We start from the raw sequence: 17,669 nt of genomic DNA, 5'->3' as shown, positions 1-17,669 counted from the left end.
CAAGTCAAACATTAATCTGGAACTACCTTTGTGCAGTTATTGCATTGTTTCCAAGATGAGAAAACACAGCATGTACCTGGGCCATTAGGACTGTGTTGCACTGTACCCCTATACTTCAGTTTTTAATTGTTAAGCATTACATCAAGGAACATCTAGTTTCACATAATTCACCAGAGCAGAAGGAGAAGGAAGTAAGAAAGTCAGATATAATAGAATAATTATACACACCAAGGCCAACTGAACAAATGAAATCTATATAGCCATGTCCAGGGCTAAGGTTAGGAGAAATGGGAACAACTGTTTTTTTATAAAGAGCTGCCGTGGGCTACTGAGATGTCTCCATCCCAGCCTGCTGCTCACAGACCCTATCATGGTATGCTGTCTCCAGCAACAAAAATGTTTAAAAAAAATCTTGAAGTTTTGAAGATATTTTCCTAAGTGGGTGTGTATGAGTATGTTTGTGTACACGTGTGTGATGTCTTCAGAGGCCAGAAGGGCCCAGATGACATGACGCCAGAGCCATAAGATGATTCTGTACCTCCTTATGTGGGTGCTGGAAAGCAAACTTCAGACCTCTGCAAGAGCAGTATAAGCTTTTAATCTCTCTAGCTCTGGCTCAGGGTTTTAATAATGTGCTTCAGTGCCACCTATAGCCTGGGAATGTCAAAGACACTGGACATTTGCAGAGCAGCCAACCCTACATAGTCATGGCCAGGTGTTTGGAAGGAGTCTTTTGAATGGCCAGACACAGTATACACCTTTAATTACCCATATCACCATGTGAAGAGTAGAACTCGAGCTCCAGAACACAAGCATTGTGAGCTTTGCCTCAAAGCAAACATACCTTGACAGGTAAATTTGATACAAGAAAGCATGTTCAAAGACTGTTGAGTAAAGAAGAAGCTTCAAAACCACACATATGACATAAAACAAGCTTTGACTAGTAAAATTACACCCAGCCACAAAGGTGATAATGCTGGGGTGGGGGGAGTCTTGACAACAGAGAAACACCAAGAGTACACGAAGTAATTAAACACCTAGAATAGGATGAGTGAAGAACACCTGGAATACACTCCATAAGAAATGCCAGAATACACAATGTAAAGCCTGTACACATAGCATACCCTCGGTGTTACAGATGGAGAGGAATGGGCTGGGAACCCTACCTTAGATCCTAGGCTTTCTTTCTTGTTGCCCTGACTGACAGTTGTGTGTCCTCAGTTGACTTCACCGCCTTTCTCTGTTTTAGTTTTTCTATATCTGCACAAGGACCTCGGGGATTAAATGAATTGTGTACACTGTATGTGGCCACTCAAAAATGTACGTATAAAATATGTGCAGAGAATAAGTGTTTAGTTCGTTCTGTGAGTGATGACTTTTATATCTTTGTACTCTATAACTTCCAAACTACTACAGGTGAAAATATACTGCTTTTGTAAAATTAGTCTTGTTGAAAGGATATGTAAGGAAGTGATGGTGGCCTGGGTAGAACGAATATTACCAGAAAAAAAAAAAAGCTGTCTGAGGTGTGGCAGATTTACAGAATCCTGTTATAACTTGGTTTGAAGTGAGATGATCAAAATGTCTGGCTTCACTGGAAGTTGGATCTGGAACCCAAGTCTCTAGACTAAGCAAGGACAGATGCAGGAGTCAGAAGCATGAAGCCTTACATTTATGATTGTACATAGGAATCAGATATACTGAGGGTGTGAGGAAGGAACAGGAGCTCTAAAAAAAACTGGAAATAATCTATGTGTCTCCAAGGATACAGTTTGGATCTTGAAAGGACAGAGACTGAAATGAAAAAGCTGGTCAAAGAAGTAACTACTGACTGCTTTCGTTTCTTTTGTTGTTTTGAGACAGTCTCTCACTTCTTATAGCCCTGGGGAAGGGGTGTCTCTAACTCACCCTCCTTCTACCTTGGCCATTCAGATTCTGAGATTACAGCTGGGCAGCTTCATGCCTGGCTGACAACAGGTTTGATGAAATGAAGAACACAAATTTGGTTGTGACTATTCTCAGATTTGCAAACTACACAACTGAGTGTGGTCTGTGGGGATTTTATAGTCTAAACCTAGAGCACGTGTCAGGGCAATGTCAGGAAAAAGAACAACTTTGGGGGTTTTATCGAATTAAAATATGAAGGTCTGACAAACAAACTTGTCGATGCTCAAAGAACAGACTGCGATAAGAAATGGCCAAAGGATGCACTGCAAGGGAGCCTGCTGCAATTTTAAAAGAAGGAAGTGCCACAGAATCCTTTCAGTAAAGAGCCACGGCTTCCCTTAACTCAGCTGTCGACAGCTGAATTCAAAATGGAGAAGGCAATGGTCTGATAGGAGTGTATTATGTATATATATGAAAATGGCAAATGAGTCCTGTGAGTTTTTTGATCACACACACACACACACACACATCTATCTATCTATCTATCTATCTATCTATCTATCTATCTATCTATCTATCTATCTATCTATCTATCTATCTAACATTTTTAAAAGGACGGGCTGGGGATATGCCTCACTTGGTAGAATGCTTGTTTAGGATGCAGGAAGCAATGGATTTAATCCCCAGCAGGACATAAAGGAGATGTGGTAGCATACACAGGAAGTGGAGGCAGGAATTTCAAGTTCATCCTCTGCTACGTACTGAGTTTGAGGCCAGTCTAGGAGTACATGAGATCTTGCCACAAATCTTATATTAAAGGAAAAGAAGAGATTTAGGGGAGATATCAGGAGGCATAAGGTTAGGACAGGAATCAAGAGATCTTTTGGGGTTTTCTAGAAAGACATTTCCAGTAACTATAACAGGAGTTTCTGAGGTATGAAAATACAGGAGCTTGAATCATTTTTTCCATTATTTATTTATTCATTTTACATCTTGATTGCTGCCCCCCCATAGGCCCTTCCCCCTTCCCCATTCCCCTTCTCCTCTGAGAAGGTGGGGGCTCCCCTGGGTACTCCCCTTCTGTGGCACAGCAAATCTCTGCAGGATTAGGTGGTCCTCTCCCACTGAGGCCAGACAAGGCAGCCCAGTTAGGGGAATGGATTCCACAGACACAGAATCCTGAATCTTTATTCAAGAAACCAGATTGGTCAGTGAGAGAAGAAAGCATTTGATGCTAGCTAGGGAAGATGGCTGAGCAGGGTCGTAGCTTAGCCAAGGTAAAGGATTCTATGAACATTTGAAAGCAGAAAAGAAGAGATTAAAGCTTTGGGAAAGTGGAGAAGAAACCTGACCAAGGACAGGGAAGAGATGCGGAGAGGCAAGAACTGCCAGTATTAATCCAGACATCTCTCTCCTGTGATAATGGAACAGTTTGTTGGCTTTGAATGACTTGAAGTTTTTTTAAAAGCCTTGGGATATTCACAAGTGCTCAAAAAACCCCATTTTACATGCATTTCTTGTTGTATAGAATAAATCATAGCAAACTGAGGTTCGTTTTTTAATTGCTTTGTATCCTGGAGTAACATGGTTTGAACCTTGCCACAGTGCTTACCTAGTACAGCTATCCTCACATCATAGGCTGAGTCATTATTTGCTTTCTGCAGATCTCTGCTGATGGACTTCAAGCTGCAGGATGGGAGGTGCCAAATGCATTCTCTTAATCACTGAGTCACAGTAACTTGTGTACTTGACAAGAGTCTAACAGATACTTACTAAATGGATGAATGAATAAATGAATGAATGAATGAAAATAAATAAATAAATCAGCTTTCTCCCTAGGAAAGAGAACTGACTATAACTCAGGACTTGCTTTTGGTCTCTGAAAGTGAGTCCAGCAGCTGAGCACAAACAAACACTACTTCCACTAGCACCATTTAGCCAGGGACCTTTGATTTTTCAGGACTGCATTCCTGAAATTAAACAGGCAAACATGCACCTCCTTCTCCCCTCATCCCACCTTGTTTTTCACAGACTGATGTAGTCTTTAAAGGTCGTAGAAGGGTCTCCTGTGTAGAGAATAGGGACACATTAGAGAACAGGGGTATGCAAAGCACTTCCTGTGCTGACAATGACAGTGTTTTTACTTCCTGTTCTGTGAAATGGGAAACGAGGGGAAGAGGGGCTTTGAGGATACTTACAGCCATACTGTGTTTGCTGTAGATTCTGATACTTGCATTACTATGACTATTTTCTCGTACTTCCTCCATAAGTTTCATTTCCAAGTAGGTAGATTTCACTATAGAAATAGATTTCACTGTACTCGGATGAGATTATTGAGTAGCCTTATGCTTTTGCAGCTTTTCCACCTAACACTCTACTAGGCATCTGAAGTTCTAAGCACCAGCACCAAGGTGGCACAGCATGGGTGTAGGCTCCAAAACACTGACTGATTGACTGAATTAATTAGGCTTAAATTAATAATAATTGCAAAGCCCTTAGTGCCTTGCTTTCCTTTCCCCTTGTGATAACCTTGTGAGATTGGATTTAGCTCCTTTGGCAGATGAGGCATCAGAGGCTCAGTGCTCAGTTGCTCATCCCAGCATCACCCAGTACCTTCAGTTCAAATCCAAACCCTCTGAAGCTCCATTCTTTTATTTATCCTCTCTGACTTTGCTTTCTCTCTCCTCTCCCTCGCACCAGGAAAGGAAAGGAAGCCCTGGGTAGAATGGCATCTCATCGTGCTCCCAACAGCCGTCTGCTTCGTTTTGTTAATCTTCTCACTCATCTGCAGAGTGTAGGTATTCATTCCATTCCCGGGCTGCATTTCCAGTCTGCTATGCAGCCCTTACACAGGGCTTCTGTTTATCAGGTAAAACTAACATTTTAGGATGCCTTTACCAGGAGGGGAGAGAGGAAACAAAAATAAAACATAGCATACAGCAACTACACAAGACACAGTCCTCAGCCACCTCACCTCCTCAAATCTACTGACTATTTTAATTTCTATTGAGGTTTTGGCCACTGTACATTTTTCTTTCACAGCTCCCCTTTCCTCACTTGTTTGTCTTTTGTCATCTCCTATAAAAAGGTCCAACCAAGTCTGAAGTCACTATACTGCCTTCCCATATAGGCCTCTGTGGTCAGGGGTTGACCTTTTTTCTTTCAAGTTCCTGGTCCAGTAAGGTAACTGTCTTTAGCTCAAGTGCAAATTCTCTAAAGGCTGCATAAATCTCAAGTCTCCCCTTCTGGTCTGCAAATGGCTACATATGATCTCCCCCACACCCACCCTTCTCTTTCCATCTATCACTAAGGCAAAGTTCTGGTTTAGCCCAAGAACTTACGATGTAACTACCATATTAAATGGCATTACTCATTACCAAGTTACATTATAGATGCTGAGTGTGGGTGATAGACAGCAGTTCAGAGGAATGGGAAAGAAAAGAGGGAACTGTGAAATTATTGCAGCTAAAGGAGGAAAGCCAGAATGAGTAGTGACTGGAGAAGCCAAGAGAAAGCTGCTGCTGACCGTCTTCAGAAGTTAGGCCTGGCAATGAGTGACAACGTGAATAAGTTCTGACTTCCTCTTCCCTGGAGATCTCAGAAGACAAATCCCAGCCTGGCAGCACCCCAAGGTCTTCAATGATGAAGATGTTTAGAAATCTTAGCCAACAGAGAGTCTAAATTTATAACACAGCTACACATGGAACTAATTTGTTCAATGTTTGAGTAGAAATCTAGGCAAGTGGATTGTTTATGCTCACCTAGCTTCTCCCCTATTGTCAGGTGTCACCTATGGACCAGGTTGTTTCCACCAGTTCCAGCCCCAAAGAGTAACATCGAAGATCTCCTTGTGGTGTCTGAATATGAGGTAATATTAAAAGACATAAAGAAGTGACATCCTAAGTGCCCAGGAATGAGTATCAGGTTATCAAGAGTCCTCTGTATGTCTATGTATATATGTACCAGCTAATACTTGTCTGAATGTATGTATATATGTATGTATATATGTATGTATGTCTCTCTCTCTCTCCCTGTCTCTCTTTCTCTTCATCTGTGAGTGAGTGTATGTGTGTGTGTATGTGTATAAAATTAGCTATAGATATTATTATTGTCTCTATATTTTAAAAAAGTGTTATTCAGTGATAAGGGCTCTTACCATTTAAACCTGAAGTTTCACTTCATTGACACTATCTTTTAACTGATCTTTGGTAATTCCTCTAAGAATGGGAATCTTAAGCTCCTTTTCTGTACAAAAGAGGAACAGAAGAGATCTTGAGAAAACAACGTTCTCAGGACTACTGTAGCTTTGTTGTAAAATTGACACCATGTAGGCTGAGGTCTAAAAGTGATCCCTGCAAGACATTTTGCTTTAATCTTTTGAATTATTACATATGTTTTAGAGCCCACCTATCAGTTTTCTATAAGGGGTAAAAGAGTGGTAAGAGGAGATGGGAGGAATATAGACAGAGGGAAAGTTTTTTCCCTTTAAGACAAGATATTACTATGTAGTTCTGACTTAACTAGGACTCACTATGTAGATCAAGCTGACCTTAAACTGACAGATCTTCTTGACTGCCTCTTGAATTCTGGAATTAAAGGCAGGAAACTGAAAGTCTCTGGTAAATCTGAATTTTTGTGTTTAATTGAGATGGGGGAGTAGCAATATTCTAATACTATTGTCAGCATGTCCATATATTGAGGTCTTTAGTTTGCTTCAGCAACATTTCAAGATTTTCTGTATATTTCTGTTATATTGAACTCTATTGACATTATCTTTCAGTAGATTGGCTATTGAGATAAAGGACAGCAAACTCTTCTGATAAAGACATAATAAACATTTAAGATAGAATTATTTGTTATAGTGTGTCTATGGCAAAGTATTAATGAATAAGCATGGCTGTGTCATAAAACTTTATTCACAAAAGGAAATAATAAACCAGACTGTGTTTCATTTACTAACTTCTGACTTAGATCCAGGAACTTTCCTAATAGACTTAGATGTTTCTTCAACCAATGTTGTTGAAGCATCTCATGGCTTGTTATAGAGGAAGACAGAGGTTGAAAAAGTCACCAAAATGGTTAATTTCAGCAAACCTCAGAGTTTGTTTACAGTCCTTTGCAGTTTCAGTTTGGAATAACTTTTAGAAAGTAGGTTACTAAGCAACTGAAGTAAAGAATTGATGCTGGCCAGAGAGTCATGGTGCCCTGTGTTTTATCCTTGTATTCTTCACTGAGGGAACAGCCTACCCATGCTGGCTCACATACAGTTCTTTGGAAAGAAACAAGCCATGTATAGATCTACCTCTGTTCATTTAAGTGTGACTGTTCCTTTCTCTTTGTTGTCTCATAAGAAAGCAGACTGGAGTCAAAAGTGACACTTCCACCTTTTGTCCTGTTCTCTTAATGGGACATTTGAAGAGCGATATCTAATTTCCCTATAGACCCTAGAAAGCTTCTGCTAATTTGCTGACACTGGTGAATGAAACTGATTTAAGAACTCACTTTCTGGGCTTCTGGATTGTTGATAATTAAAATCAAGTCATGTGTGTAGAATAATGACTTGGAGTAGACAAGCTGGTTTCAGAATATGCATAGGATTAAAGTCAAGATTGCCTGGCTTCTCAAGGTAACTTACTCTGTGCATCCATTGCAGAGTTTTACATGAAAGATTGTAGAGAAGAGAGAGGCAAGTGAGAAATATGAACAGATAATTAAGGACTGAAAAAAAGTTATATTATATGGTGTTACTAGTATTATGGCCTAAAAGTTCAACCTAAGATAGAGTGTGAGCAAGTAGAGAGCTGACCACAGCTGGATTACATGCAGTCATGTTGTTTTCCAGCCTGTCTACCCAAATGCAGCAGCTATTCATTATATTCCATTCCCAAGAACCCTGATCCAAGAAAAACATTATAATTTAAAAAAAGTTTAAAGACACCTGTAGGATATTTGGCATAATCCTAACACCTCTCTGGGTGTGTTAACTTTGCATCGTGACATTTTGAAATTAAAGAATTCTGCTCTGTTGACCTTTGATGCTACAGATAATGCTGATAAAATTATCCATGACCTGAGATGAGTACTTCCATTTTGGTCAAACCTCAGGAATGGCATATACAGTTTGATCAGGCTAGCCTTTCTTGTCCTGGGAATAATTTTATTCTTGCCCATCATGAGAAAGCTTATCTTTAACAACATCAAACATGGCTTGAACCTGAAAATGGAGCCCCAGACAGAGTTATTAAATTAACAGGCTGGCAAAACAAGGACAGGTAAGATTCTGCACAGTCTTACCAACCTAAGACAGAAGTTCATTGCTTTTGATAATGCATATTCCATGACTGGTAAGGAAGTCATTCTTGTCAGAATGACCTAAGACAGGCTCAGTCTTGCTAACGAAATAAAAAATGGGGAGAGGTAGAGAGCCTTTGGGGCTGCCTGGCAAAAAGCTGACATGGGCCAAGGACAAGGAAATGGGTGGCTTTGCAGGAATATGACATTGGCCAAGGACAAGGAAGCAGGCTCCAAGCAGTAATCTGACATTAAACTAGAACAAAGAAGTAATTTCAGGTAAGACTCTAAATTGTAGGCTACAACAAAGAAGTAATCTTAGGCTGGAATCTAAATATTAGGCTAGAATAAAGAAGCAATTTCAGACAAGAACCTAAATTTTAGGCTAGAACAAGGAAGCAATTTCAGACAAGAACCTAAATTTTAGACTAGAACAAGGAAGTAGGCTTCAGACATGAAAATGACCTTGGGGTAGGATAGGGAAGTAGGCTCAGATACTTTGGTCATCCTGATAAGTCTTTAGAAACAGTGATCTCGAGAGTATTCACATAACTGGGTTTTATGCCTTGCTTTTCTTTTGACTATTTGTGCTTATTGTATTGCTTGCTCTTCGACTATTTGCATCTAATGTGTTGCTAGAGCCTCAACCTAGAACTGACCTTAATATATGCATGTAATCAAAATGGTATAAAAGTATAAAGGAAGAGGGGGTATAGGATAGGGAGTTCTAGGGAGGGGAAATGGGGAAAGGGCATGACATTTGTATTGTAAATAAATTAAATATCCAATAAAAAAAAGAAAAAAAGAAAAAAAGAAAAAGAAAAAGAAGGTCCATTCCTGCCATTGCACCATGACCTCTGGGAAGCACCTTACTAGTGGAAAATGAAGCTCTCTATTTTGAGACTGATCCTTAATGATGAGGGTAAGGAAATGGTTCAAGATCGCTTGCAGATGTCAAAGGCTGTGATATTCAAATCTCTGATGTAAAATTGTGCAGCATTTGCTTAGACTCTACACATTCCATCCCACACTTTAAATCCTCTTAAAATTGCTACAAATAAGCCCAATTCAAATCCTGTGGGGGTAGCTATTACACTGCCTAGTCTGAGGAATAATAACAAGAACACTTGTCTGAAGCCAAAGATGCAAAATAGTGGGTTAGGGGCTCACTGTGACTTACACCTCCATACTTGGTAGGAATGCTCAAAATCACAGACCTCAGAAGCCAATGACCATCCTGGAGCTGTCGCTAAGCGAGGTTTTGTTTCTTCAGACTTTAGCATAGACATTATTTTACAATATTCAATAGAAAGTAACCATTTTTTAGATCTTACTTTAAATTTTTAAATTTATTAGAGATGAGATTCTAGATGACTTTTAGCAGTGGTAACCAGAGAGTTTTCTTCCCCCACATTATGCCCACTGTATAATATAAAGTATTTGTGATTCAGAACCATTTATGTTGTGTTTTTCTGATTATTCCTAATATATAACACTTTTTTGTGGAATGAAACACATGTTGAAAATGTTCTGGATGAGTACATGAGGGAAAATAATCTATTATAGGTGATATTTTTAACATTATTTCTCATTATCAATAGCTGTACGTGTTATATCCAAAATTAGATAAAACAAAAGCTCCAACTTACTAGAACATTTTTATTTTTTGAGACAGGGTCTCATATAGTTTAGATTGGATGTATGGCTGAATATTATTTCAAATTTCTGATCCTCCTGCCTCCACCTCTGAAGTGCTGGAATTACTGGGTGTCTGCAGTGAAGGGGATCTAACCCAGGATGTTGTATATGCTAGCATAGCACTATACTAACTAAATTACATCTTTAACCTCAAATTTATATTATTGTAATCCCTGAGTGGAATACTTTGGAAATATTAAAAATAATCACATCAGATTGGGGTGTATCTCAGGAGTAGAATACCTGCATAACATGTACAAGGCTTTGGGGTTAAAACCTGAACACCACCACCACCACAACCTCCTAAATACAAAAATACTTAAAATATTATATGATGTTATAAAGAAAAAAAACCCATATACCTACGCAAAGGCTAGGGCAATATATCTCAATGGCAGAAGATCCACAACAACAATAATAATCCAGTTTATAAAGATAAAGCTGCGTGTCCCTATTACTTCATCACAATTGTAATAGTAAGCTTTATGCTTCAAGAAGGGCTGAGGACACGCAATAGGGTATATATGGGAAATAAGTTTATAGATACATTTTCTTCTTCCCACTTGACTTTTCCTAGTTTCTAAACATACTACTGTTCCTACTGTTCTTTAAAAGTTACTTCAACCCAACTGTAGAAAACAAAACAAAACAAAACAAAACCAACCCAAAAAACAAAACAAAAACAGAAACAAAAAAGAAATCAAAGATAAAATGTTCTCTAAAAGACATGTAAGGAAGATGCTTTGTTTTACAGAAACCTTCGAATGAAACCAAAATTGAAGTTGTACAATGTGTGGAAGAAGTTGGATTTGAAGTCACGGAAAATTCCATGTTTTGATGGCATTGCGACATTCTGAAATGAACTCATACAGGACTCTGTGATAAGAGCAAGACTGATATTTCTTGGCAAGGAGGTATTTCAAACGAACACTCAGTTTGATTTCAAGTCACCAACACATCCAGACACATGAGTCATCAATGTACCATCTCTTATAATGTGCATACCTCACCCAAACCTCCTTCCAGAGCAACAGATTCATCCGGGCATGGGCCCTTGGTTTCCTACACAGAGTACCACGTTGCTTGGTTATACCAATGTGTCTTTGCAATTTGCATGACTTACCTTGAACTCTTTGAACAGGAGACAGTTTTTCAAGCTAAGGTCACACATGTTTACTTTGGGTTAAGTTGCCAGGGATAGCACTCAGCTATATTGACAGGAAGAAAAGGTGGAACTCATCCAGAATCAACTCAAATATAAGATTGTCTTTCCTGCAGCAAGTGGGAGACACAATTTCATGATGCTTTTCCCCTTTGAGTTCTAGAATACTTTTCTTCCTAGAACTGTGCCTATGTTTTAAGGCATAGGATGACACGGAGGTGGAAACAAAGAGTATGTACCATTTGTTTCTATGTTCCACAGGCCTGTTCAAGGAAACATCTAAGCCAAAGTAAGTTTAAAAACATGCACTAAGTCATCATGACTGGGGCTGAGGAGATGGCTCAGTTAATAAAGCATGAGGGCCTGAGATTGATCAACCAGCATCAAGGAAAAATAAAAACAACAACAATGACAAAAATAGTGCAAACAGAACATGACTATAATCCTAGAGTTGGGAAACAAAGAGAAGAGGCTCCATGGGAGTTGTTGGCCAACCGTTTAGCCCAATAGGTTGTTTCTAGGTTCACTGAGAGATATAGTCTTAAAAATTTAAGGTGGAGAGTGACTGGGGAGAACCCCTGATACTGACCTCTGCCCTACATATACATACACATGTACACACACGAACATACACACTAAAGACAGCATTCCCTACTGAGAGGGAAGACAGGAGTTTGTTCAAGGATTATATTCTTCAAGGCTTCTATGTACTCTGGAAATGAACTGAGAAGGACATTGAACATAATTCTGCTGTGGAAGTGATTGCTGGATCTAGAATTTACTTCCCACAGAGATATTTGATGAAAGAATATGGCAACTTATTGGTCAACTAATGCTTAGTCAACCTTAATCTCTTAAACTAGGGTTTCCTATAAGCCATTTCGGTACATATTGACAACCATATAGAAATATATTCACTAAATATCTTCATATGAAGCTGTATCTATAGGTATTTTTCATGGACAATGGGCTGAACATAGAGGCAAACACAACTAGGTGTTGGGAAAAGGAATAATGAGTGACAGAAGGAACCCTAATGGTGTTGATTTTACATAGCCCTGAAGAGCTATGAGACAATGAAAAAAGACAAAGACACTCAAAATCCACACCATGGCTCACATTTTATATACTTTATAGAGCTGGTTTAGTCAGATTTCATAATCTGGGTGAGGTTTACATGGAGTACCAAGTATCCCTTCCATGGCTTTTATGCAATAGCATATAACCATACACAATTCTCTGCTCAGAATGAAAGATATATCAGTAATAAACAACTGCCAATATTAGATCTTCTCTGAAGGGTCAGAGCACCATACCAGATTCTCTGCACTGTCTCTTTGCTCTTTACAAGTCTGTACTTTGTCACAGTCATATGTGTTATTGTCCCTCTCCATTAATGATACAGTAAATTGGGATGAGGAAGGTCAACTTCCAGGAAAGGGTACAGTAGTGAGCTGAATATCAGATTCAGAGGAGCTCCGTAACACACAAGAGACTATCTTCACATAAAAGTTGAAGTTGGCTTTAGGAGTCAGACTAGGAAGTTGAGGCTAATGGAAGTGTTGCTATAAGACACAAAGTATTTATTTCAACTAACTGACCAAGAATCTATGAAATAGTACTAAGGACTCTCTTTAGTGGACACAGGTCTGACTCAGCAGGTCTGGGTTGGAGTCAAGAATTAGCAAGATCAGCAAATCTCAAGTAGGCTTCTGCTGTGGATATGTATACCACACTTTGATAAATTATTAGGAACATCACAACTTGAAAGCTGCCTGATAAAAGAATAACAGATGGAAATGATCAACCCCAAGCATTCTCTGTCTCTATTCTTGCAAACAAAGCATAGAGACACCATTTTGGAAACCAACCTCTATCTAAGAGGTCAGACCAGAAGAGGGAACGGGGAGCTGCCCCCGTACAAGGCCAGTTGTTCATGTGTATAGTTCTATCTTCAGAGTTGCCTCATTAGACCTAGAAGCCAGAACTCCTCTGGGCTTCACAGATCTCCTGAATTTGTCCTTGGCTGGTGCTGTCATCTAATTCTGGTGCATGTCTAAAAAACAATACAAATAGTCCATGTGGCCATGTCAACATGTTGTGGAAGTATTCTTCCTGATTCTTGAGTTGTGACAATCATTCTTTGGAAATAGATAGCCAATATTATCTTTTCTATGAAGGGTTCACAATCAGTTGGTCGACCATATCTCTGGGGTCTCATTGTGAGCCTGTGTACTAGACAATGTAGCCAACAGTTTATCTGTTTCTCTGCTTGACCATATGCCCCAGGAGTGCTAACACTGTGTGTATGAGTTGCTGGGTCTAGAACAGTACCTAATTTTTAAGAACTACATATGGTTACAGGATTTGAGAGATGATGACCCAGAAGTTAAGAGCACTGATTGTTATTCAAGAGGATATAGGTTTGATTTCTAGCACTTGGATGGTGGCTCACAACCATCTATAACTCAGGTCCCAGGGGATCTGATGCACTCTTATATAGCTGGCATTTGCTACTTTGTGGGTTCTTTCTTTCACCCTTCTCCATCCCTCCCCCCTCCCCCGTTCAATTTGCTAATACTAGATTAAGGGAAAAAAGGATAGAGAGGAAGGAAAAGAGATCACTGATTAAAATCAGGGGTTGAAAAGCGGTGATGTTTTCCTTAGACTACTTCCTGCCGAGTAGGGTCATGGTGTTCCTTGATGCAAGTTTGATTATCACTGTCATGATATCTAATTTCTTCTTCTTGTTATTTCTTCTTTGTGCATAACTACTTAACAAACTGTGACCAATGGCAGCCAACAGTCTACCATCATCACCAACAACAACCATAACTACCACCACCACCACCACCACCGCCACCACCACCACCACTGCCACCACCACTACCACCACCACCATGATCATAACCACCACAAACCACCACCACCACCAAACAAACCACTAACATTCAGGGCCCTAGCATTTATATGCCCTCAAGACCTCAGAATTCCAAACGTCACACAATTGCAGAAGTATCTTCAGCTGACAAATCCTGTCACCCACCCTCACTCCTCACTATAGAATGAGGCAAATCATAGTCAGCTGCTGAAGCCCCATATCCCACACCTGTGATTTAAAAAAAAATTCATAGTTTTGAATTTTTTAAAAAGAAATAAAAAATTCAAAATTTTCAGGCAGTGTCTCTCACTGAACATACACTTTTATGGCTTTGTAGGCACTGGCATACAAGTGGTACACAGACATACATTCCTGAACATTCATACACATAACATTTAAAAAATTATGGTTAGTGAACCAGCTAATGGTCTCTTAGCCCAGGCACAGCACTTTGCATATATTTTTAAAATTCAACTCTATTCAGCAGAGATTATCAAGACCTTCAATGGCAGAGAAAGAAAGATAGGTATCTAATAGGAATATAATTGAAAGTACCTCGGAGACACCTTGTGGTTGATAGAAACTGAGTGCAGTACTGATTCTCACTGGCTTAGGGCAGGGACCCACCTTCCTCATAGATCCCTCACAGCCACAGCATATGGACGAACAGTGGTTCTCCAAGATATTCTTTATAACGAATAGTTCTTTCCTTGGTACTTGGAATTCACTGAGAGTGCTACAAGGGGAGTTTGAGGAGACTGGGATGGGGGGGATGAAGCTTATGTCTGCAACAGCCAAACCACCGGAGCCTCATTGAAATGCCTTGGGTGTCAGCTATTTATACTAGCTGGGGAAGAAGCCACTTGGGCGAAGAACATCCTGCTTAAAAATCCAAACGTTTTGGAGGTAAGACTTGTGTGTGTCAAGGCCATCTGTTGATGAAATTCATGAACTGTAGGTGCTAATTTGTTAAAGAAGAAGTAAATTGCTGGTGAGAACTGAGGACCATAAACAATCTTTGATGGTTGGAGAAAGGTGATGAGCCTGGTTGGAGCAGGACCTAGTGTTACTCTCAGGATTCTTGTGACAAAAGCTATGGAACTGCTTCTGTTTTCAAGTCCCAAACATAGTGTTCCAGGATACAGACTTTTTAGAATTTTGTATTGAATTAAATGACATTTCTATTTTCTCCAGCATTGTTAGGGAGTAGATGTGAATATAAAGTGGTTCAAGACTGAAACCCTTTAACATAAAGGATTTATCTAAGTCTATCTATTCAAGACAGATATAGTTCTGATTTTCCTGAGTAGACATTTCCCCCTTCTGTTTTAATCATCTCTCATGGAGCATTTGTAGGAGCCTCTGAAGTGAATTTCTAATCTCCAGAATTTCCTCTCTCTTAAAGGCATATTTTTCTGTACTCTGTCCAAAACCCTAAAAGAGTACTTCTTTAAATCAAAGCTCATCGGATCAAGAAGTTCATTGTTACCTGGTTTCTCCAGCAAAACTGCACAAAATCCAATCTCTATTCTTCTTCTTTTCCTCATGACTGCTTACGTTTTCTCCAGTGGAAAAAGCCTTCTCATTCTTTTCACCATCTTGTGAAACCTGCATCTTCCAAGATTGAGGTCTTTGACACATTCAAGTTGCCCTTCAATTTCCTATTTGACTGATGTACCCTATACGTTTGTCAGATGCCTTCTGTGTAATGCATACACCAATCAACTTTTAAAATTTATTTTGTAAATACTCTGAGGTCAAGAAAGGTTCTCTATGTACTTTCATTTACATAGGCCCTTGGTAGGAACTGAGTACTGGCTGAGCTGAGCAAGACAGAAGAAATGGAAGCATCCAACAGATAATTAGAACTCTAACTCAGACGCACAGAAGTGACCATCATATAGTGTAATAGCAATTCACAGTTGATGTCACTCATTTGATCTGCAGACATCCAGCTGCTGGTGCCCCTGCATGTGCGCATGCATGCAGAGTACCCAAGCCGTAGCATTCAGAAGTGCCTGCTCACTGAGTGCTTCCCCAGCTTTGTTAGCCATTTGGTAATTAACATAGATATCAGAAACACAAGGTAGCCCAGGTGTGTTACATTGAAAATTTAATGTGCTTTTATTTTCCACTAAAAGGGTGTTATTAATTTCATTTCTTTTATTCAAATTGAAAGCAAAGATTGGTCCCTAGTAGGTGATAAAAATGCAACAATACATAAACCTGGGAGGAGGAGGAGGAAGAAGAAGAGGAAGAAGAAGGAAACAATAAAGTAGTGTATAGTTTAAAAGCAGTTAGCTTGTAAACGTTCCTATTGAGGACTCTATGGTCTGTGTTGCAGCTTCATATCTCTGACATAACACGAGATGCTCGTGGTTGTGTTCTCATATTTACTTACAGAAAGTAGAACAATGGGCTAGCTTTCACAGGTGGCTCAATATTTTACTTGTACATAGCTGAATGAACTCCAAATATGTTACTTCAAAGGTCTTGTTCCTTTCGAGTTGTTTGGAAAACAACCAATTTGAGAAAATGTTTAATCCAATAAAAACATTTTCTTTTGAGCTGTGTTGGTGAGAGACACGGTTGCTCCACTGAACTTAACCTTGTAACTGAAAACACCTTTGTTCCTGTTTTTAATAGCATGAAAACACCTTTGTTCCTATTTTTAATCTGTCTGAATTTTAATGCCATATTTCAGATACTTTCATGCTTTGATCTTCTCCAATAAACTGTATAGAGAAACATCTCAGTCCTTTTATTTCCATTTCTTCAGCACAACAGCTAGCTTTTACCTATTGATCACTCAATCATAAGATGTAACCAATAAAATTGATAGTCATTTGTTGTCAGATACTTTGTCCTAGAGGTTAATAAATCTTTTTTTCCTAACTAGCTATATGCCTTACATTCTTGCTAAGGAGATTATTTTATATAACTCCTTTAAAATATTTCTGGAATTTTTGTGTACTTCCTTTTTACCACCTTGCCATGTAACTTTTGCTTTGGAAGGATCTTTTTTATCTTAATATTCTTTCAGGGTCAACTGTAAGAGAAACCTTATTATCCACCAGCTCTGGCTCTCATGATGCAGGGCACTCTCATACATGCATGCAAGCAAGCACTCATGTACCATCTAAAAAAAAGAGATAGTAGCCAGTGAAGCAGTGTTCAATTAGCAAGTCGCATGCTTCCAGCTCAGAGCCATCAATTTTAGACATTGAAAAGCCCCTGGAAATTTGAACTCAAAATTAAAGACTTCATGGGAGCCATTGCGTTTCGTTCCCTGCAAGATTTAGCACATACAGAGGAGAATCAGTCACGTTTGTATTTCAAATTAATATTGCATGTAGCACACTTACGCTTAAAAACAAAATACTCTCTTGTTTTCTCCAAGATTCAAGTTTAATTGGGCATCTTGCCTTTTACCCGGTACCCTGAACTTGCTATACTGCTATGATAGCTTAGGGGTGAAGGACTGGTGATTCAAGTGCAAGTGAAAAACACAGTTTGCCTTAGAAAAAAAGAGAAGCTGCCCTGTTAGACCTCTCTGGAGTAAGGAAATTACTAGATAAAACCATGGTGTCTTTCTGTAGGAATTGTATATTGTACAGCCTTGGTCAGTTTCAACACTAACACACAACCTTTTGAAGGCCCACTACCTTACATTACATTCTGGTGCTATTTGCTATTTAGACACCTATCTATCTATCTATCTATCTATCTATCTATCTATCTATCTATCTA

The 17,669-nt window shown here is 39.2% G+C and overlaps 1 protein-coding gene across 2 annotated transcripts in view; it reads left to right on the top strand.

The window, feature by feature from the left end:
* Nucleotides 1-11,672, top strand: part of Il5ra (interleukin 5 receptor subunit alpha) — a 40,428-nt gene extending 28,756 nt beyond the window's left edge. For both annotated transcript variants that reach the window (XM_028773084.1, XM_028773085.1), the window contains exons 10-12: nt 4,588-4,681; nt 5,671-5,755; nt 10,631-11,672. In XM_028773084.1, the coding sequence (XP_028628917.1) occupies nt 4,588-4,681; nt 5,671-5,755; nt 10,631-10,714 (263 nt within the window). In that variant the 3' untranslated portion in view covers nt 10,715-11,672. The remainder of the gene's footprint in view (nt 1-4,587; nt 4,682-5,670; nt 5,756-10,630) is intronic.
* The last annotated feature ends 5,997 nt before the right edge of the window (nt 11,673-17,669 follow it).

The sequence above is a fragment of the Grammomys surdaster genome, unplaced genomic scaffold, assembly GCF_004785775.1.
Source record: "Grammomys surdaster isolate TR1022 unplaced genomic scaffold, NIH_TR_1.0 220, whole genome shotgun sequence".
Lineage (NCBI taxonomy): Eukaryota > Metazoa > Chordata > Mammalia > Rodentia > Muridae > Grammomys > Grammomys surdaster.
The sequence above is the reverse complement of the archived record's forward strand: the minus strand, read 5'-3'. Positions and strand labels throughout refer to the sequence as shown.